This window comes from Cetorhinus maximus, chromosome 1 (genome assembly GCF_964194155.1).
Source record: "Cetorhinus maximus chromosome 1, sCetMax3.hap1.1, whole genome shotgun sequence".
NCBI classification, from domain to species: domain Eukaryota; kingdom Metazoa; phylum Chordata; class Chondrichthyes; order Lamniformes; family Cetorhinidae; genus Cetorhinus; species Cetorhinus maximus.
This window is the reverse complement of record NC_135879.1, coordinates 210,407,358-210,430,425: the sequence shown is the minus strand read 5'-3', so window position 1 is coordinate 210,430,425 and position 23,068 is coordinate 210,407,358. Positions and strand designations below refer to the sequence as shown.

Here is a 23,068-nt window from a genome sequence, read left to right as displayed (position 1 = left end):
TCCCACCTATTTCTATTATTTTTAAAATTTATTTCCATTCATTGTTTTATACCCACCTTTTAGCCTATTTTTTCCCCCACACCGTCCCCTCTCCCTACCCCACCCCCACTAGGGCCATCTGTCACTTGCTCATCCTGCTTTCTACTCCTAGCACCTCCTTTAGCCAGTATCACCACCATCAACACCCCTTCGACCTTTTGTTTATGACATCTTTTGCAATCTCTCCTTTGCCTCCACCTATCACTGGCCTTCTATCCAGCTTCACCTGTCCCACCCCCTTTAACAGTATATATTTCACCACATTTCTACTTCTCTTTAGCTGTGAAGATGAGTCATACGGACTTGAAATATTAATTCGTCTTTCTCTCCACAGATGCTGTCAGACCTGCTGAGTTTTTCCAGCAATTTTTGATTTTTGTTTCAGATTTCCAGCATCTGCAGTATTTTGCTTTAATCTTAGCAAATGTTATAATACTGACTCCTGATTTCACTCCTAAGAACTTAAGAAATAGAAGTAGGGGTAGGCCATTTAGCCCCTCAAGCCTGCTATGCCATTCAATAAAATCATGGCTTCTCTGAATTACTGTCTTAGTATCACTTTTCTGTTGGCACTGAATAACGGTCTTAGTACCGCTTTTCTGTTGTCACCCCATAACCCTTGACTCTCTTGTAGATCATAAATCTGTCTTAACTCAGCCTGGAATATGTTCAGTGACTCCACCTCCACTGGTTTCTGGCGTAGAGAATTCCAATGATTAACGATCCCCTGGGAAAAGAAATTCCTCCTTTTGCTCGCCTAAATGGGAGACCCTTTACTCTGAAAGTGTGCCTGCTAGTTCTCAATCTCCCCAGAAGGGGAAACCGTCTCTTAGCATCTACCCTGTTGAGCCCCCACAGAATCTTGCATGTTCTAATAAGAGCACCCCTTATTCTTCTAAACTCCAATGAGGAAAGAACCAACTTAGTCAGCCATTCCTCATTAGACAACCCCTGCATCCAGGAATCGATCTAGTTAACCTTCTCTGAAATGCCTCCAATGTGAGGACACAAAAACTGTACTCAGTACTCTGGGTGTGGTCTCAGCAATGCCCCATACAGTTGTTGCAAAACTATGCTACTTTTATACTCCAACTCCCTTGCAATATAGGCCAATATTGCATTTGCCTTCCTAATTTCTTGCCGTACCGGGTGTCTACATGCTAACTTATTTTTGTGACTCATGCATGAGGACTTGCAGATCCCTCTGTACCACAGCATTTTGCAGTCTATCTCCGTTTAAATAATATTCTGCTTTTCTATTTTTTCCACCAAGTGGCTAACCTCACATTTCCCCACATTATACTTTATCTGTCAAATATTTGTACTACTCATTACAGAAGTGCACACCCACATTTAAGTGGCTAATAATTAATGAATTAAATGATAGCCACACATTCAAATTTGTAGATGATAAAAGGTGAGGGGCATTGTAAGCTGTGGAAGTAGAGCTGTAAAATTAGAGAGATATTAATAAATTAAGTGGGCAAAATTGAGGGAAATGCATTTCGACATAGGCAAATGTGTGGTCATCCACTTTGGACCTAAAAAGGACAGAACAGGCACTTTGTTCAAATCTAGAAATAAGGTTAATGGAATGCTTATATCTGGAGGACTAGAATACAAGAGAGTAGATGTCATGCCTCAGCTTTACAAAGCCCTGGTTGAACCACGCATGTACTATGAGCAGTTTTGGGCACTGAACTTTAAGAATAGGCTTTGGAGGGAGTGCATTGTAAATTTATCAAAATTATACCTTTTTTAAAATTCTTTCATGGGTGGGTGTGGGTGGCAGTGGTTAGGCCAGCATTTATTGCCCATTCCTAATTGCCCTTGGGAAGGTGGTGTTGAGCTGCCTTCTTGATTAACTGCAGTCCATGCAGTGTAGGTATACCTACAGTGCTGACAGGGAGGGATTTTGACCCAGTGACAATGAAGGAATGACTATTATAGTTCCAAATCAGGATGATGAGTGGCTTGGAGAGGAACTTGCTGGTGATGGTGTTCCCATGCATCTGCTGCCTTTATTCGTCCGGGTGGGAGAGTTGCTGGTTTGGTGGGTGCTGTCGACAGAGCCTTGGTGAGTCGCTGCAGTGCATCTTATGAATTGTACACGCTGCTGCCAGTGTGTCGGTGGTGGAGGGAGTGAATGTTGAAGGTGGTAGATGGGTGCTTTGTCCTGAATGAAGTCGAGCTTCTTTAGTGTTGTTGGAGCTGCACTTATCCAGGCAAGTGGAGAGTATTCCATCACACTCTTGACTTGTGCATTGTAGATTGTGGACAGACTTTGGGGAGTCAGGAGGTGAGTTACTTGCTACTAAATATCCAGCCTCGGACCTGCTCTTGTAGCCACAGTATTTAATATGGCTCATCCAGTTCAGTTTCTAGTCAATGGTAAACCCCAGGATGTTGACAGTGGGAGGATTCAGTGATGGTAATGCCATTGAATGTCAAGGGGCGATGGTTGATTTCTCTTGGAGATGGTCATTGCTTGGCCCTTGTTTGGTGCAAATGTTACTTGCCACTTATCAGCCCAAACCTGAATGTTTTCCAGGTCTTGCTGCATATGGGCAGGGAGCACTTCAGTATCTGATGAATTGTGAATGGTGCTGAACATTGTGTAATCATCAGTGACCATCCCCACTTCTGACCTAATGATGAAGGGAACGTCATTGATGAAGCAGCTGAAGACGGTTGGGTTTAGGACACTACCCTGAGGAACTCATGCAGTGATCCCCTGAGCCTGAGATGATGGGCCTCCAATGACCACAGCCATCTTCCTTTGTGCTAGGAATTAATGCAGCCAGTGTAAAGTTTTCCCCCAATTTCATTGACATCAGTTTTCCGAGGGCTCCTTGTGGCACATTTGGTCAAGTGCTAGCTTGTTGGCACTTGTCACTCTCACCTTAACTTTGGAATTCAGCTCTTTATAGCCTTGGCCCAAACATAGACTAATGAAGCCTGGAGCCACCGTTGTCCTGGTGGAAGCCAAACTGAGCATTAGTGAGTTTTATTGGTGAGAAAGTGCTGCTTGATAGAACGATGATGGCTTCAGTTTATTGGGTGATAATTTGATTTGGTTTATCCTGCTTTTGGTGGACAGGATATACATGGGAAGCATTGTAGCTGCAGTGTAACAGCTGGACTGGAGTGGTTCTGGAGCATAAGTTTTCAGCACTGCAGCCAAGGTGTTGCTGGGGTCCATGGCCTTTGCTGCGCCATTGCGGTCAGCCACCCCTCTGCTCTCGCTCCTCCCTGTTCTCCCTCCCTGAAATGCTGGCTGGTATGAAGGAGTACAAATATTTAGAAAGATATGAAAATGTACAGTTTATTTTTGTTAGACAAGACATTACAGATTAATTTTATATTAAAATTATGAAGGGATGGAACGGGCCAAAATATCTGGAAGCTTAAATGAAAGAGATTGAGAACTGTGCAAGAGAACATAAGAAATTGGAGCAGGAGTAGCCCGTTTGGCTCCTCGAACCTGGTCTGCTATTGAATAAGATTATGGCTGATCTAATTGTGGCTTCAACTCCATTTGCCTGCCTGCCCTCCAAACTAATGGAGTTAGTGACTAGGTCAGCATTTAAGAATAACTCAGGTGTTTGAAGGAAAATAGAATAAACCGATATGAAAGGCAAGAATGGGGTGGACATGTGGGTTTAGAAGTATTGCCCATGTGGAGGATAAAAGCCAATGTGAACCGCTTGGGCCAAACACCTGTTTCAATGTTTTAATTCCTATATTGTTACAGAATTGCCTGTTTATTAAAGACCTTGTGACTTCAAGGACAGGCCAATTTTCAGAAGCTTTGCCACGGCACAATAATGCATTATACCCCATGGTATAACATGCACTTGTGTTGACCCTTAAATGCCCTCTGAAAGGGCCTAGCAAGCCACTCCATTGTATAAAACCCTCAAAGAAGGAATGAGATCGGATGGACCACCCAGCATCGACCTAGGCACGGAAACGACAATGGCCAACTCAGCCCTGTCGATCCTGCAAAGTTCTCCTTTCTAGCAGCTGAGGGCAAGTGCCAAAATTGGGAGAGCTGTCTCACATTAGTCAAGCTACAGCCTACGTAGTTATCCTCACGGAATCATAGTTTACAGATAATGTCCCAGACACCACCATCGCCATCCCTGGGTATGTCCAGCTCCACCAGCAGGACAGAGCCAGCAGAGGTGGCGGCACAGTGGTGTACATTTGCCCTGGCAGTCCTCAACATCGACTCCGGACCCCATGAAGTCTCATGGCATCAGGTCAAACATGGGCAAGGGAACCTCCAGCTGATAACCACGTACCACCTTCCCTCAACTGACAAATCAGTGCTCCTCCATATTGAACACCACTTGGAGGAAGTACTGAGGGTGGCATGGGTGCAGAATGCACTCTGGGTGTGGGACTTCAATGTCCATAACCAAGAGGGGCTTGGTAACACCACCAGTGACTGAGCTAGCCGAGTTCAAAAGGAATTAGCTGGTAGGCTGGGCCTGCGGCAGGTGGTGAGGGAATTTACAAGAGGGGGAAAAACATACTTGACCTCATCCTTGCCTGACGCAGATGCATCTGTCCATGACAGTATCGGTAGAAGTGACCACCGCACAGTCATTGTGGAGACAAAGTCATTGAGGATACCCTTCATTGTGTTGTGTGGCACTATCACCGTGCTAAATGGGATAGATTTCAAACAGATCCAGCAACTCCAGACTGGACAGCCATGAGGCGCTGTAGGCCATCAGCAGCAGCAGAATTGTACTTGAACACAATCTGTAACTACATGGCCCAGCATATCCCCCACTCTACAATTCCCATCAAGCCAGGGGATCAATCCTGGTTCAATGAAGAGTGCAGAAGGGCATGCTAGGAGCAGCATCAGGCATACCTAAAAATGAAGTGTCAACCTGGTGAAGTGATAATATAGGACTACTTGTGTGCCAAACAGCATAAGCAGCAAGTGATAGACACAGCTAAGCAATCCCACAGCCAATGGATTAAGTCTAAGCTCTGCAGTCCTGCCACTTCCAGTCGTGAATGGTGGTGGACAATTAAAAAACTCACTGGAGGAGGAGGCTCCACAAATATCCCCATTCTCAATGTTGGGGGAGCCCAAGCACGTCAGTACAAAAAATAAGGCTGAAGCATTTGCGACAATCTTCAGCCAGAAGTGCTGAGTGGATGACCCATCTCGGCCTCATTCGGAGGCCCCCAGCATTACAGATGCCAGTCTTCAGCCAATTCAGTTCACTCCACGCGATATCAGGAAACAGCTGAAGGCACTGGATACTGCAAAGGCTGTGGGTCCTGACAATATTCCGGTAATAGTACTGAAGACTTGTGCTGCCGAACTTGCCGTGCCCCAAGCCAAGCTGTTCCAGTACAGATACAACACTGGCATCTACCTGGCTATGTGGAAAATTGCCCAGGTATGTCCTGTACATACAAAGCAGGACAAATCCAACCCAGCCAATTACCACCCCATCAGTCTACTCTTGATCATCAGTAAAGTAATGGAGGGGGTCATCAATAATGCTATCAAGCGGCACTTGCTTAGCAATAACCTACTCACTGACGCCCAATTTGGGTTCCGCCAGGGCCACTCAGCTCCTGACTTCATTACAGCCTTGGTTCAAACATGGACAAAAGAGGTGAGGTGAGAGTGACTGCCCTTGACATCAAGGCTGCATTTGACCAAGTGTGGCATCAAGGAGCCCTAGCAAAACTGGAGTCACTGGGAAAAGCCTCCACTGGTTGGAGTCATACCTAGCAAAAGAAAGATGGTTGTGGTTGTTGGAGGTCAGTCATCTCTGTTCCAGGACATCACTGCAGGAGTTCCTCAGGGTACTGTCCTCAGCCTAACCATCTTCAGCTGCTTCATCAATGATCTTCCTTCCATCATAAGGTCATAAGTGGGGATGTTTGCTGATGATTGCACAATACTCAGCACCATTTGTGACTTCTCAGATACTGAAGCAGTCCATGTCCAAATGCAGCAAGACCTGGACCATATGTGGGCTTGGGCTGACAAGTGGCAAGTAACAGTCATGCTACACAAGTGCTAGACAATGATCATCTTCAGCAAGAGAGAATCTAACCATCGCCCCTTGACGTTTAATGATGCTACCATCACTGAACCCCCCCCACCGTCAACATCCTGGGGTTACCATTGACCAGAAACTGAACTGGACTAGCCAGAAAAATACTGTGGCTACAAGAGCAGGTCAGAGGCTAGGAATCCTGTGACAAGCAACTCGCCCCCTGACTCCTGAAAGCCTGTCCACCATGTACAAGCCTGCACAAGGCACAAGTCAGGAATGTGATGGGATACTCCCCACTTGTCTGGATGAGTGCAGCTCCCACAACACAAGAAGCTCGACTTCATTCAGGACAAAGCAGCCCGCTTGATTGGCACCACATCCACAAAAGTTCACTCCCTCCACCACCAACACACAGTAGCAGCAGTTTGTACAATCTACAAGATGCAATTAGGCATTCATCAAGGTTCCTTAGACAGCGCCTTCCAAAACCATGACAGTTACTATCTAGAAGGACAAGGGTAGCAGATAGGTGAGAACACCACCACCTGGAAGTTCCCCTCCAAGCCACTCACCATCCTGACTTGGAAATATATCGCCATTCCTTCACTGTCGCTGGGTCAAAATCCTGGAACTCCCTTAACAACACTGGATGTACCCTACACCACATGGACTGCAGTGGTTCAAGATGGAGCTCACCACTACCTTCTCAAGGGCAGTTAAGGGTGGGCAATAAATGCTGGCCACATTCTGTGAATGAATAAATTAATAAATAAACTTCTTTCAGAAGGACGATAGCATAGTGCAAATGTTGCCAGACCTGATTGACGGACGACGACCCTTTTTTTTCCTGGGTGCAAGGAAAATGTTTGTAAAACTTCTCTAATATGAGAGACTTGGGGCCAAGTTGAACTTTATAAAACGAAACTGAGTTGCTGAGAAAGGAAGTGGTACAGAAAACTGAGTTCATTGAAACATTCTCTGATGCTTTTGACATGAGAAGGAAGTGCAACCTGCTGAATTGTTACAATTTTAAACATGACTAAATATTTTTTAATGCTTTGGTCTGACTGAAACATCAAAGTGTAGAGGTACTTCCCATAAAATATTACGTATTTTAAAATTGGTCAGAAAACTTGGGTGTAAATATATTGTGTTTACCTTCATGTTACTAATAAATTAGGAGGTGGAGAGTTGTAAACATAATTCAGATTATAGGTATGGTTTATGTATCTGCTTTTTTGGTGATTTTAAGCTTGAAGGCATAGACCAGTAGGAACCAATACAAGTGTAAAGCAATCCTTTTTATTCCCCGATTCTTCTCATGTGCTCTTGAAGATGTCTGACTTGTGCTACGTTGTGATTTGAGAGATGAATCTCCCTTTCCTTGTTCTAGTACATACGACCAAGGAGCAGGAGTAGGCCATCTGGCCACTCGAGTCTTCTCCACCATTTAATAAGACCATGGCTGATTTGATAGGTTATCAGGGGTAGATAGGATGGAGCTTGCTATCACCCCCTTGTTTACCAAGAATTTCTGCACCTCTGCCTTAAAAATTGTCAAAAACTCTGCTTCCACTGCCTTTTCAGAAAGAGCGTTCCAAAGACACTCAACCCTCAGAGATAAAATTTCACCTCACCTCTGTTTTAAATGGGTGACCCCCTTTATTTTTTAGAGTGACCCCAGTTCTAGATTCTTCCACAAGAGGAAACATCCTCTCCTCATCCACCCTGTCAAGACCCCTCAGGATCTTACATTTCAATCAAATCGCCTCTTACTCTTCTAAACTCCATTGGATAAAAGCCTAGCCGGTCCAACCTTTCCTCGTAAGACAACCTGCCCATTCCAGGTATTAGTCTGGTAAACCTTCTCTGACTGCTTCCAACGCATTTACATCCTTCCTTAAATAAGGTGACCAATGCTGTACACTAATAATAATGGGGAACCAGGAAATGGCAGAGGAGTTGAGTAAATACTTTGCAAGAGTCTTCACGATAGAAGACATTAATAGCATTCCAAAAATACAAAATAATCAAGGGGCAAAAGGGGTGGAGGAAATAAATACAATAACTATCACCAGAGAAAAAGTACTAGGAAAGCTAATGGGGCTAAAGGCCGATCAGTCCCTGGACCCGATGGGTTGCATCCCGGGATATTAAAGGAAGTAACTACAGAGATAGTGGATGCACTGGTAGTAATCTTCCAAGAATCCTTAGATTCTGGAAAAGTCCCAGAGGATTGGAAAGCTGCCAATGTAACGCTCTTATTCAAAAAGGGAGGGAGACAAAAAACAGGTAACCACAGGCCAGTTAGCTTAACATTTGTCATTGGGAAAATGTTAGTCTATTATAAAGGATGTAATGGCAGAGCATTTAGAAATGAATAATATAATCGAGTAGAGTCAGCGTGGTTTCATGAAGGGAAAATCATGCCTGACAAATTTATTAGAATTCTTTGAGGAGGTAACAAGCAGGATAGATAAAGGGGAACCAGTACATGTAATATATTTGGATTTCCAAAAGGCATTTGATAAGGTACAGCACATTAGCTACGAATAAGGTAGGAGCCCATGGGTGTTGGGGGTGGTATATTAGCTTGGATAGAGGATTGGTTAACTAATAGAAGACACAGGGTTGGGATACAGGGGGCATTTTCAGGATGGCAACCTGTAACTAGTATAGTGCCACAGGGATCAGTGCTGGGGCCACAATTATTTACAATATATATAATTGACTTAGATGAGGGAAACGAAAGTACAAATCACCAAGTTTGCAGAGGATACAAAAATAGGTGGGAAGGCAAGTGATGATGATACAATGAGTCTACAGAGGGACGTTGACAGGTTAAGTGAGTGGGCAAAAACTTGGCAGGTGGAATAAGATGGAAAACGTGAGGGATATGATGGAAAATGTGAGGTTATGCATTTTGGCAGGAAGAATAGAGGAGCTGAATATTATTCATATGGAGAAAGACTGCAGAAAGCTACAGCACAGAGGGATTTTGGGAGTCCTTGTGCATGAATCCCAAAAGGCTAACATACAAGTTCAGCAGGTAATAGGGAAGGCAAATAAAATGTTGGCCTTTATTTCAAAGGGAATGGAGTATAAAAATAGGGAAGTCTTGCTAAAACACTAGTTAGACCACACCTAGAATACTGTGACCAATTTTGGCCTCCTTATCTAAGGAAAGATATAGTGGCATTGGAGGCAGTCCAGAGAAGGTTCACTAGATTGATCCCGGATATGGAGGGATTTTCTTACGAAGAGAGGTTGGGCCTGTACTCATTGAAGTTTAGAAAAATGAGAGGCGACCATATTGAAACCTATAAGATTCTTAAGGGACTTGACAGGGTAGATGCTGAGATGTTGTTTCACCTTGTGGGAGAGTCTAGGACCAGAGGGCATAACCTCAGAGTAAGGGGTCACCCATTTAAAATGGAGATGACGAGGAATTTCTTCTTTCAGGAGATAGTCAATCTGTGGAATTCTTTACTGTAGAGGCTGGGTCATTAAATATATTCAAGGCTGAGATAGGCAGATTTTTAATCAGTAAGGGAATCAAGGGTTATAGGGAAAAGGCAGGAAAGTGGAGTTGAGGATTATCAGATCAGCCGTGATCTCATTGAATGGTGGAGCAGCCTCAATGGGCCGAATGGCCTACTTTTGCTTCTACGTCTTATGGTCTTAACTTGGAAAGTTAATTGAGCATACCGGTGGGGACAGCATTTACAACCTCACCCAACCTTTTACCCACTATTGGCTCAGTCAGGAGCACTCTTGCTTTGGTGGTTCAGGTGGACATTAAAGACTGCAGCATAGCTGAAAGAAGAGCTGACAATTCTGACAGAGCAAAAGCAAAGTATTGAAAATGCTCAATTTGAAATGAAAACAGAAAATGCTGGAAATACTCAGACCTGAGATATTAACTCTTGTTTCTCGCCGCAAATGCTGCCACACCTGCTGTGATCTTTGAAAGGTCAGAGACCTAAAATATCAACTCTGCTTCTCCACAGATGTTGCCAGACCCGTTGAGTATTTCCAGTATTTCCTGTTGTATGACATTATTCCTCCCTCCACATTTACTATAAGAAACAGACAAGCTTGTCTCATCTCATTGCTGTTTATCTGATCTTGTGCAAAATGGTTGTAGCCCTTGTCTACACTACAAGTTACTGCCCTTCAAAAGTTGTAAGTGAAGTGCGTTGACATTTGAGGGATTTATTCATGAGTGACTTTGATGTTGGAAAGCAAGTTGAACTTCGTTCCTCCTAAATCCATGTGTTATAATGATCTAAGAAACAACAGTAAGCTATTCAGCTTTCGAGTCTGCTGCACCGTTAAATAAGATCATGGCTGAACTGATCTTTGCCTCAACCCCACTTTCCTACCTGTTCCCCATAATCATTATAGTTCAAGAATCTGTCTAACTCAGCCTTGAATATATTCAATGATCCAGCTTCCACTGCTTTCTGTGGAAGAGGATTCCAAAGAGTAATGAGAGAAGAAATTCCTCTTCATCTCTGTATTAAATGGGTAGCCTTTATTCTGAAACTATATCCCCTAGTTTTAGATTTGCCCATGAGGGGGAACCTCTCAGCATCTACTCCCTCAGAATTTTGTGTTTCAATAAGATCACCTCTCATTCTTCCAAACTGAATATAGTCCCAACCTGCTTAACTCTCCTTCATAAGACAGCTCCTTCATCTTAGGAATCAACCTAATGAACCTTACATAAGATATAGAAATAGACCGTTTCGCCCAACCAGCCCATGTCAGTGTTTACACGCCACTCAAGCCTGCTCCCATCTTTTCACATCTAAATCTACCATCATAACCATCTATTCTTCCTCGAATCCAGGTCAAAGGCCATCACAAGAGGAGCAACTAAAACTGTTCCCTGTTAGCCCACCACCACCCCAGCTCCAATACATAAGTGTGAAGGTATGGATATAAGGAGCTTTAGGTTTTTTTGATGCAAAGGAATGCACCTAGAGTGGCTAATAAAGCTAAGTCTATTCCAATGTTTAAATTACATTGAGCATCAGAAATAAAACATGGAGACCTCCAATTAGATTTAATTCCAGTAATGTGGAGTTAGCACAATTATAGATATTAACTGGTCAAAATTTGTGATTTTTTTTTTGAGGTCAACTGAGAGCATTACATAAAATTAACTTTGGACTTCGGAGGAGACACAGCAGAAAGATTAGTAATCAGGGTGTACAGATCGAAGGTAATTGGCAAAAATGCCAGATGTGAAATTAATTATTCTTGTGCAGATAGTTGTGATCTGGAATGCAGGGGTAGTGAAACCAAATTCATTGGTAAGTCTTAAAAAGGAATTGGATAAATACTTGGGGCGGGCATGGGAGGTGGGTGTAGAAAATTGCAGGACTATGGGGAAAGAACAGACAAGTGAAACTAATTGGGTAGGGTAGGTATAGAGATGCTTACACTTGTGGTGAAGCCCTAATCTAGGAGCTATAAATACAAGCTGCTAATAAATCCACAAAGAATTCAGGATAAACATCTTTACTCCAGTGAATGTAGATCTCACTAGTATTTGAAGTGAATAACATGCATTTAAGGGGAAGCTACATAAGGGAGAAAGAAATAGAAGCGTACTTTGAAGGTGAGAGATGGAATGTGAGGAGGCATGCTTGGCATTGGATGAATGATCTGTTTCTGTGATGTAAATTCCATGTAAGAATTATGTGTTTGAACAAACCTTTCCCTGCAAAGTAGTAGAGACAAAGATATTAGGGGAGCGCATAAAAGTCTGAGGTTAAGATGAAATTTTAATGTTAGAAGAACAAGCTTTGCCGGACTGAAATATTTTCTTTTCCTTGATTATTTTTGAGTTCTTGGAGTAAATTTGTAAATTTTTACCACCTTTTAAATATTAATTTTTCTATGTTCATTTTTCTTTCACATTGCAACAGAGGTTTGTTTCTTTCCATCATGGACAAAGGTCATATTAAATCCATTCTTGACAACTGGCCAGATACGAATGTAAAGGTAAAGAATAAATTGTGCATTTAAAATTTTGAGTTGGTATCAAACCTGGTGCATTTTGATGTTTGAGCAATGCGGTAACATTTTTGCACGAGGCCAATTGGAGTTTGTTATCGGGCAGTAACTCAATTGACAGAATTGGATGTTTCCATAAATATTAGACTGTGCTACCTAAACTCAGAAATCCCTTCCAGTCCCTTTTTCTTCCTGGTTCCCCAGTTCTGCAATCTGCAGCATTAATAGTGAAATGCTGAAACCAGTCAGGAATTTTTGATTACTTCAAGTTGTTGTGCAATTACATAAATGAGGACCAACAAAGCCAGAAATGTTGGCCTCAGTCCATGTTCTAATGAGGATAACTTTTATCGCCTTGCTCAAACTGATTTTAGTGAGAACTTCTCTCTGCTGATTGTAAGGGTTACACATAAAAAATATCATGACTGCACAATATGATGGGGGAAAAAGAAAAAGGATTAGTTTCTTCAATTTGGACAGAGAATGGAGTCAGTGGTAAGAACCTGGAGTGTGTGGCAGAGCCAGAGGCAATGGTTTTTTTCTTCCCAATGTTAATCTGGAGGAATATAATGAGACCATAAGAAACAAGCAGAGGTAGACTCCCAAATGGCTCATTGAGCCTGCTGCGTCATTTAATAAGATTCTGATTGATCCTTGACCTCAACTCCACTTTCCACCTGATCCCCATATATCTTGGTTTCCTTGGAGCCCAAACATCTCTCAACCTTAGCCTGAATATATTCCCCGACCTGAGCATTCATAGTCCTCTTGGTAGAGAATTCCAAAAGTTCACAACCCTGTGGATGAATGAAGTAGTTTCTCCTCATCTTAGCTGTCTTGACCACTCACTTAACCTATCTATATCTCTTTGCATGCCATTTGTCCTCCTCGCAGCTCAGATTCTCACCTGGATATATTATACTTGGTCCCCTCGTCTTAGTCATTAATATAGATTGTAAATAGCTGACACCCCAGCACTGACCCATGCAATGCCTGTCAATCTGAAAATGACTTTATTCCTAATTTATGTTTTCTGTCCTTTCACCAATCGTCTATCAGTGCTCATGTATAACCCTCCTCCTGAACCCCAGAAGTTTGTATCTTGTGCAGTAACTTGTCATATGGTACCTTATCAAATGTATTCTGAAAATCCAAATATACTTTATCCACTAGTTCCTCTTCATCAGCCCTATTAGTTTAATCCTCAAAAATTTCTAATAAATTTGCCCTTAAATCCATATTGACTCTGCCTAATCATTTTGTGATTTTCTAAGTTTTGTTTTATTCATTGACTGGATGTGGGCTTTGCTGGCTGAGCCAGCAATTATTGTCCATCCCTAATTGCCCTTGGGAAGGTGGTGGTGACATCCCTTCTTGAAGCGCTGCAGTCCATGTGGTGTAGGTACACCCACAGTGCTGTTAGGAAGGGAGTTCCATGATTTTGACCCAGTGACAGTGAAGGAACGGAGATATATTTCCAAGTTAGGACTGTGAGTGACTTGGAGGGGAACTTCCAGGTGCCGTTGTTCCCATCTATCTGCTGCCCTTGTCCTTCTAGATGGTAGTGCTTGTGAGTTTGGAAGAAGTAGAAATAATAGATTTCAGCATTTTCTTAACAGCTAATTCAGTAACTTGTGGTTTCAATAGAAGAGAGCCAGTGAAGGGCTGGGGAGAAATGGTGTATATGTGGAATCTAATCCTAGATGATGCTGAGGGACAGCCTGTAGGTAAAGGGGGTGGGCTGTGTGGGGAGGTGGCGAGAATGGATCCTTGATGCAAGTGGGCTGGGTGGGTGGCTTCCAAGGTGGTGTAAAGAGTTGTAGGGGAGATTGGTATGTAATATGACAATGCACTCCAAGACGTGGTGATGGGAAGCTTGGGTAACTGAGCTATGGGGAGGTGGCAGGTGGTAAGCTTAAAGGTGGAGTCTTTTGAGCAATGGGATGACTTTGAAGGGGAGGGAAAGCATGCCTGAAGATGGAACCATTTAAATATCAGGAAAGGGAGTTGAAGGTAGATCTTGTGAACAAGATTAGCTTGGAGAGGGGATATTGAGATACTCAAAAAGAGAGGTGGTTTCATGGCTCGGGCAACAATGAGCCTGGAGGTGGGGTGGGGGGGTGTTATTATGGGTTAGGTGGCCAAGAGGATAATGGAAAATCTCTCTTGATAAGTCTGTGGGCCCCTTGCACTGGTGGTTGAAGTACAGTAGTGAATGGAAAGCTAAAAGCTAGACTACTGAGATTCTTGAGGTGCTGCTTTGTATAGGTTGAGAGTTTTTTCCCCCAAGGGCTGATGCAAAAAGAGATGACTTAAAGGCAGCATGGGGGGATATGGGTGGCAAGAAATTTAGGTTGTGATCAGAAATGCCTTTGTCGGTCTTAGAAAGCAAAGGAACAGAAGGGCCTGGGAGCTTCCGTGATCCAGCAATGGCTGTAAATATGTGTAGAAAAGTTTTTATATGCAGGAAGAGGTTAAAAGGAGGGTTGAGAGTTTGGCAAAGGGAGGGGAGGGAGCCAAGCTGAAGATGTAGAGGATGAGGAGTCACAGTGTGGAGACTAATTAAAGAAAGGAGGGAAGGATACAGTATCTTGGGTGTAAACTGGAGGTGGTAGATGCTGAGGATTTTTTTAAAAAGCAAGAGGGGTGGAGCAGTTCAAGTTCCTTGGAGAATGTGATTGCCACTATGTGATACATTTGATCTGGGAGTTGTTGGTGTTTGAATCATTGCTCAGCAGCGGCATCCTGCACAAAATTCCACACAATGAAAACCAAAGATTTGAACGGGGGTGGGGGTGGGGAGAACGTTTCTGAGATTCTTGTTATTGTGTGGTCGCTCTGGTCCTTTTGCTCTGCTTAGTGTTTAAATTTATCTTGAGTTTACTAATCCGTGCAATGGGAAGAGAATTGTTTAATCTGTATGACATTTAAATCCTTGCATTACTGTTAATCTTGCTGCTACATTCTTGAGGAATAACTCAATACTTTTGACTCAGTTGCATTTGGAAAGTTTAACCTGAATCGTTTTAGCAAATGCATTACAGGTATACAAAAATATGGAAGATGAAATAGCTTCAGCTCTCATAGTAATATGCTATATCGTTTTTTTTTGTTTGATTTTAAAGCATGTTGTTGCACAGATTAGTAACTCATCTTAATTTTATTTCTCATCTTAGGCTGTAGTTGTAACAGATGGAGAACGGATACTGGGACTCGGAGATCTGGGGGCTTATGGGATGGGAATACCAGTTGGAAAGTTGTGCCTATATACAACATGTGCTGGAATTGATCCCCGTACGTGTCTTCCTGTTTGTATCGATGTGGGTACTGACAATGAGGTAACTGTATAAACTAATCTAACTGTACATTGTGTAGTTGCATAATACCTTCTTAACCTTCCATCTGGACTAAATTAATCACTTTTGCTTGGTAGTATATTACCCTAGAAGATCAAATTTTAAGCATATCCACCCTATTTAAAAATGCTTTGAATTTTTATTAAATGCAAGTTTTCAACCCAAAATATAGGGGTGTATGTGTGTTGGGGAGAACATAAGAACATTAGAAATAGGAGCAGGAGTAGGCCATTTAAGCCCGTCAAACCTGCCCCACCATTCAATAAGATGATGGCTGTTCTGCCCCAGGCCTCAACTCTTTTGTGCCAGCTGCTTATAGCCCTCAACTCCCCAATATTTCAAAAATCTATCTATCTCCTCTTTAAATACTTTGTGATCTAGCCTCCACAACTCTGAGGTTGAGAATTCCAGACATTCACTACCCGCTGAGAGAAGAAATTCCTTCACATCTCAGTTTTAAATGAGTGCCCCCTAGTTCCACTAGTGGAAACATCTTCTCAACATCTACCCTTTTCAAGTCCCCTCAGAATCTTGTATGTTTCAATAAGATCACCCCTCATTCTTCTAAACTCTAATGAATAAAGGCTTAAACTGATTAGCTGTTCTTGATAAGTCAATCCCTTCATCCCAGGAATCAGCCGAGTGAATGTTTTTTGAACTGCCTCCAATGCCAGTATATGCTTTCTTAAATACGGGGACCAAAACTGTACACAGCGCTCCAGGTGCGGCCTCACCAACACCCAGGATTTGTAACAAGACTTCCCTATTTTTAAACTCCAACCCCCTAACAATACAGGCCAAAATTCAATTTGCCTTCATTACTTTTTACTACCATTAACGTCCCCTTTTTCCTTTAGTTTATGACATCTTTGTCAATCTCTCCTTTGTCCCCACCTAGCGCTGGCCTTCTATCCAGCTTCACCTGCCTCATTCCCCTTAAACAGTATAAATTTTATCACATTTCCACTTCTCTTTGGCTCTGAAGAAGGGTCATACGAAATGTTAACTCTGTTTCTCTCTCCACAGATGCTGTTAGACCTGCTGAGTTTTTCCAGCATTTTCTGTTTTTGTTTCAGATTTCCAGCATCCACAGTATTTTGCTTTTATTTTACTTTAAGTGTCTAGCTTGAGGCATCAGTCTAAGATTTGATAGGTGATAGCTTCATCAGACTGATTTTTTTGTGTTTATAGCATCCATTACAATCTTGTTAAATGTTGAAATTATAGTCTGTGTAATGTCTTGCAGTTGTCATTTCATTTTCTTGTAAATCAATGGGAGAAATGGTGATGTAGTGGTGATGTCAATGGACTAGTAATCCGGAGGCCCAGACTAATGCTCTGTTGACATGGGTTCAAATCCCACCGCAGCAGCTTGGTGGAATTTAAATTCAATTAATAAAACTTGTCTCAATAATGATGACTATGACAACTTTCATCGATTGTTGTAAAAACCCATCTGGTTCATTAATGTTCTTTTGGGGAAGGAAATCTGCTGTCCAAACCTAGTTTTGACTACCTGTGACTCCAGATCCACAGCACAATGTACTTAACTGCCCTCTGTGTCCGAGCAAGCCACTCCGTTCAATGGCAATTAGGGATGACCAAAAATGCTGGCTTATCCAGCGATACCCAAATCCCATGAAAGGATTTCCTACGGGGGGATATTTACTAGAGTGATTGGGGGGGGTTTAAACTAAAGTGGCAGGGGGATGGGAACCTATACAAGGAGTCAGAGGAGGGGCAATCAAGGACAAGAAGAAAAGAAAGGGGAATAAGAAAAGTGATAGAGAAATCAAGGGCAAGAGTCAAACAGGGCCTCCGTGGAAAAATAGTGGGAATGGGACAAGTAATGTTAAAAAGACAAACCTTGAGGCTTTGTGCCTTAACGCGAGAAGCATTCGCAATAAAGCACAAATAGATGTAAACAGGTATGATGTAGTCGGGATTACGGAGACATGGCTGCAGGGTGACCAGGGATGGGAACTGAACATCCAGGGGTATTCAGTATTTAGGAAGGACAAACAAAAAGGAAAAGGCGGTGGAGTTGCATTGCTGGTTAAAGAGGAAATTAATGCAATAGTGAGAAATGATATCACGATGTGGTATCTGTATGGGTAGAGCTGAGAAACACTAAGGGGCAAAAAACGTTAGTGGGGGTTGTATATAGATCCGTAAACTGTAGTGGTGATGTTGGGAATGGCATTAAATGGGAAATTAGAGTCGCATGCAATAAAGGAACATCTGTAATTATGAGTGACTTTAATCTGCATATAGATTGGGCAAATCAAATTAGTAACAATACCGTAGAGGAGGAATTCCTGGAGTGTATACAGGATGGTTTTCTGGACCAATACGTTGAGGAACCAACGAGAGAACAGGCCATCCTAGACTGGGTATTGTGTAATGAGAAAGGAATAATTGGCAATCTAGTTGTGCGAGGCCCCTTGGGAATGAGCGACCATAATATGATAGAATTCTTCATCAAGATGGAGAGTGACGTAGTTGATTCTGAGACTAGGATCTTAATAAAGGAAACTACGATGGTATGAGACGTGAGTTGGCTATGATGGATTGGGAAACGTTACTTAAAGGGATGACGGTGGATAGGCAATGGCAAACATTCAAAGAGCGCATGGGTGAACTGCAACAATTGTTTATTCCTGTCTGGCACAAAAATAAAACAGGAAAGGTAGCCAAACCATGGCTTACAAGGGAAATTAAAGATAGTATTAGATCCATGGAAGAGGCATACAAATTGGTCAGAAAAGACAACAGACCTGAGGATTGGGAGCACTTTAGAATTCAGCAAAGGAGGACCAAGGGATTGATTAAGCAGGGGAAAATATAGTACGAGAGTAAGCTTGCCTGGAACTGACTGTAAAAATTTCTATAGGTATGTGAAGAGAAAAAGTTTGGTGAAGACAAATATAGGTCCCTTACAGGCAGAAACAGGGGAATTTATAATGGGGAACAAAGAAATAGCTGACCAACTAAATACATACTTTGGTTCTGCCTTCACAAAGGAGGACACAAATAACATACCAAAAATGTTGAGGAACACAGAGGGAGGAACTGAAAGAAATCAGTATTAGTAGAGAAATGGCATGGGAAAATTGATGGGATTGAAGGCCGATAAATCCCCAGGGCCTAATAATCTACATCCCAGAGTACTTAAAGAAGTGGCCCTGGAAATAGTGGATGCATTGGTGGTCATCTTCTGAGATCCTACAGACTCTGGAACAGTTCCTACAGATTGGAGGGTAGCTAATGTAACCCTGCTATTTAAAAAGGGAGGTAGAGAGAAAACAGTGAATTATAGACCAGTCAGCCTGACGTCGGTGGTGGGGAAAATTTTAGAATCCATTATAAAAGATTTAATAGCTGAGCACTTGGAAAACAGTGGCAGAATCAGACAGGGTCAGCAGGAATTTGCAAAAAGGAAATCATGCTTGACAAATCTACTGGAATTTTTTGAGGATGTAACTAGTAGAGTTGATGAGGGGGAGCCAGTGGATGTGGTTTATTTGGACTTTCAGAAGGCTTTCGACAAAGCCCCACAAGAGATTAGCGTGTAAAATTAAAGCGCATGGGATTGGGGGTAGTGTATTTAGGTGGATAGAAAACTGGTTAGCAGACAGGAAACAGAGTAGGAATAAACGGGTCTTTTTCTGAATGGCAGGCAGTGACTAGTGGAGTACTGCAGGGATCGGTGCTGGGACCCCAGCTATTCACAATATATATTAATGATTTAGATGAGGGAACTAAATGTAATATCGCCAAATTTGCAGATGACACAAAGCTAGGTGGGAGGGTGAGTTGTGAGGAGGATGCAGAGATACTTCAGTGTGATTTGGACAAGCTGAGTGAGAGGGCAAATGCATGGCAGATGCAGTATAATTTGGATAACTGAGGTTCTCCACTTTGGTAGCAAAAACAGGAAGGCAGATTATTATCTGAATGGCTATAAATTGAGAGGGGGAAATGTGCAATGAGACCTGGGTGTCCTTGTACACCAGTTGCTGAAGTTAAGCATGCAGGTGCAGCAGGCAGTAAAGAAGGCAAATGCTATGTTGGCCTTCATAGCGAGAGGATTCGAGTACAGGAGCAGGGATGTCTTGCTCTAATTATACAGGGCCTTGGTATATTGTGTGCAGTTTTGGTCTCCTTATCTGAGGAAGGATGCTCTTGCTATAGATGGAGTGCAGCGAAGGTTTACCAGGCTGATTCCTGGGATGGTGGAACTGACATATGAGGAGAGATTGAGTCGGTTAGGATTATATTAGCTTGAGTTCAGAAGAATATGGGGGGATCTCATAGAAACCTATAAAATTCTAACAGGACTGGACAGGATAGATGCAGGAAGGATGTTCCCGATGTTGGGGAGTCCAGAACCAGTGGTCACAGTCTGAGGATACGGGGTAGACCATTTAGGACTGAGATAAGGAGAAATTTCTTCACCCAGAAAGTGGTGAGCCTATGGAATTTGCTACCACAGAAAGTAGTTGAGGCCAAAACATTGTATGTTTTCAAGAAGGAGTTAGATATAGCTCTTGGGGCGAATGGGATCAAAGGATATGGGGAGAAAGCGGGAGTAGGTTATTGAGTTGGATGATCAGCCATGATCATAATGAATGGTGGAGCAGGCTCAAAGGGCCGAATGGCCTACTCCTATTTTCTATGTCTCTATTTTTTGTTCCACTGATGAAGGAATCTGCGTAATCCTTAAAATGTTTATTCCTCGATTAAATGGTTTACTTTCATTCAACCTTTTATAGGCCAATTGAAATACGGAAATGATAGTCTACTGAAACCCTTCTGATTTTTTTCGTAATTTTAAACCATGTGATAAGCTTCCAAGCTCTTATTGTTGTTGTAAGACATCAGAGTGTGATTTCTGTACAGATCTGTATCAGAGCAAAGATACACTAATGTTTACAAAAGCAAAAAACCGCAGATGCTGGAAATCCAAAACAAAAATAAAAACACCTGGAAAAATCAGCAGGTCTGGCAGCATCTGCGGAGAGGAACACAGTTAACGTTTCGAGTCGGTATGATTCTTCAACAGAACTAAGTAAAAATAGAAGAGAGGTGAAATATAAGCTGGTTTAAGGGGGGGTGGGACAAGTAGAACTGGATAGAGGGCCAGTGATAGGTGGAGATAGCCAAAAGATGTCATAGACAAAAGGACAAAGAGGTGTTGAAGGTGGTGATATTATCTAAGGAATGTGCTAATTAAGGGTAGAAAGCAGGACAAGCAAGGTACAGATAGCCCTAGTGGGGGTGGGGTGAAGGAATTGAAATAGGCTAAAAGGTAGAGATAAAACAATGGATGGAAATACATTTTAAAATAATGGAAATAGGTGGGAAAGAAAAATCTATATAAATTATTGGAAAAAAAATGTATTTCCATCCATTGTTTTATCTCTACCTTTTAGCCTATTTCGATTCCTTCACCCCCACCCCCACTAGGGCTATCTGTACCTTGCTTGTCCTGCTTTCTACCCTTAATTAGCACATTCCTTAGATAATATCACCACCTTCAACACCTCTTTGTCCTTTTGTCTATGACATCTTTTGGCTATCTCCACCTATCACTGGCCCTCTATCCAGCTCTACTTGTCCCACCTCCCCCCCCCCCCCCCCAAACCAGCTTATATTTCACCTCTCTTCCAATTTTACTTAGTTCTGTTGAAGAGTCATATGGATTCGAAACGTTAACTGTGTTCCTCTCCGCAGATGCTGCCAGACCTGCTGAGTTTTTCCAGGTATTTTTATTTTTGTTTTACACTAATGTTTAGTTCATTAAAGTTTTCTATTTCATTTCAAACCTTTATAGTTCAGATTTTTTTTACAAGAACATAAGAAATAGGAGCAGGAGCAGATCACATGGCCCATCAAGCCTGCTTCGCCATTCAGTACAATCATGACCAATCTTGGGTTTCTTTACCTTGCTTAATGATCCTTCAAAGTCCCGTTAAGCAAATTAATAGCCATGGAATCAGACAAGAAAAAGGAAGTAATTCAGCTCAAAAGTGCCTGTGTTGGCTCTTTGAAAGAGCTATCCAATTAGTTCTACACTCTGTGCCTTTTCCCATGCACGTTTTCCTGTTCAGGTATATTTATTTAGCTGAAGTGCTTTGAGCATGAATCATTTCCCCTCAGGGAAGATAATGGAATGAAATAATGGTAAAGAAACAAAAGGTAGGGAGAGGATGAAAGATGTTTGCTTTTATTTGCCTGTTAGTTACACTAAGAGTTGCTTGTTTGATTGAACTTTAATCAGTACCTGCAGTACCCGTCCCAACTCCACTTCTTTTAATCTTCTCCCCTGGAAAAGAAATTCCCAAGTCATTTATCTCTTTACTTTCAAATTCCCATCTATCTTGGTTTTTGACTACAATTTATCATTACGTTGGTATTTGCAGAAATATACTAAATTGTAACTTCACCTATAATGCCCTTGTCCCCTTAAGAACTATTACTCCTCCATCTGTTAGATCTGGCTGGACCATTTGAAGTATTAATGCCATCGGCTGCGAAAACTGCTCATTATTCTAAGTTCATCCAGGAATGCAAAGATAATTCTCTGCTTCTCTTTGCATTAACTGTATACTTAAACCGGCCTTCCTTTCCTCCACCCTCCGCTCCGACAATAAATACGAGGAGCTCAGTGACGTTTTTGTTATAAAGGTCCTGACCATCTGTTCAGCTGTCTCTGACACTTCTGTCCCTCTAACCCATTGGGACAAACTTCTCCAAATGCCCTGGCTGTCCTGGTCCTGAACTTGCCTCTATCTCTAGATCCTACCTCATCTGCAATGCTAACTCGGAGCTCATCATGTCCCCCTGACTCACTTCCTGCTCCCTCAATCCAATTCCAACCAAATTGCTGACCACTCGACTTTCCTTCCTTGGCTCCATCTTAGCTGGTATCATTAATGATTGCCTCTACTCGGATATTGTTCTCTTCCCTTTGTATCTACTGTCATTACCCCTCACCTCAAAAAAGCTATCTCTAACCTCTGTCCATACAAACCATCTTATCTCCCATCTCCTCCGTTCCTTGAATTTATTGTGCTTCCCAAATCAGTGCCTATTGTTCCTGCAGTTCCATATTTGAATCCCTCCATCAAGTTTCCGCCCACAATACTGAAAGGCCCTCGTCAAAATCATTGACAGCAATTTTTGTGATCGTGATAAGCTATTCCTCCTTGTCCTGGACCTGTCTTCAGCCTTTGACATGATGGGCCACAGCATCCTCCTCTTCCATAGCCTCCCCTCTGTACACCACCTGAGCAGAACTATCTTTGCTTGATTCCATTCTTATCTTTTTTTTTCATGGAATGTGTACATCACTGGCAAGGCCAGTATTTGTTGCCCATTCTTAATTGCCCTTGAGGAGGTGGTGTTGAGTGGTTGTCTTGAACAACTGCAGTCCATCTAGTGTTGGTATGCCCACAGTGCTTTTAAGAAGGGAGTTCCAGGTTTTCACCTGATGGGGAAGGAATGACGATATAGCTCCAAACTGGATGGTGTGGGGCTCGGAGGGGAACTTGCAGGTGGTGGTGTTCCGATGCTTCTGCTGCCCTTGTCCATCTAGATGGT

General features: G+C 42.4%; 1 protein-coding gene across 7 annotated transcripts in view; it reads left to right on the top strand.

Moving 5' to 3' along the window:
- me2 (malic enzyme 2, NAD(+)-dependent, mitochondrial) overlaps nucleotides 1-23,068 on the top strand; it is a 94,197-nt gene that overhangs the window by 24,768 nt on the left and 46,361 nt on the right. For all 7 annotated transcript variants that reach the window (XM_078552449.1, XM_078552410.1, XM_078552419.1 and 4 more), the window contains 2 exons: nucleotides 12,020-12,095; nucleotides 15,284-15,445. In XM_078552449.1, the coding sequence (XP_078408575.1) occupies nucleotides 12,020-12,095; nucleotides 15,284-15,445 (238 nt within the window). The remainder of the gene's footprint in view (nucleotides 1-12,019; nucleotides 12,096-15,283; nucleotides 15,446-23,068) is intronic.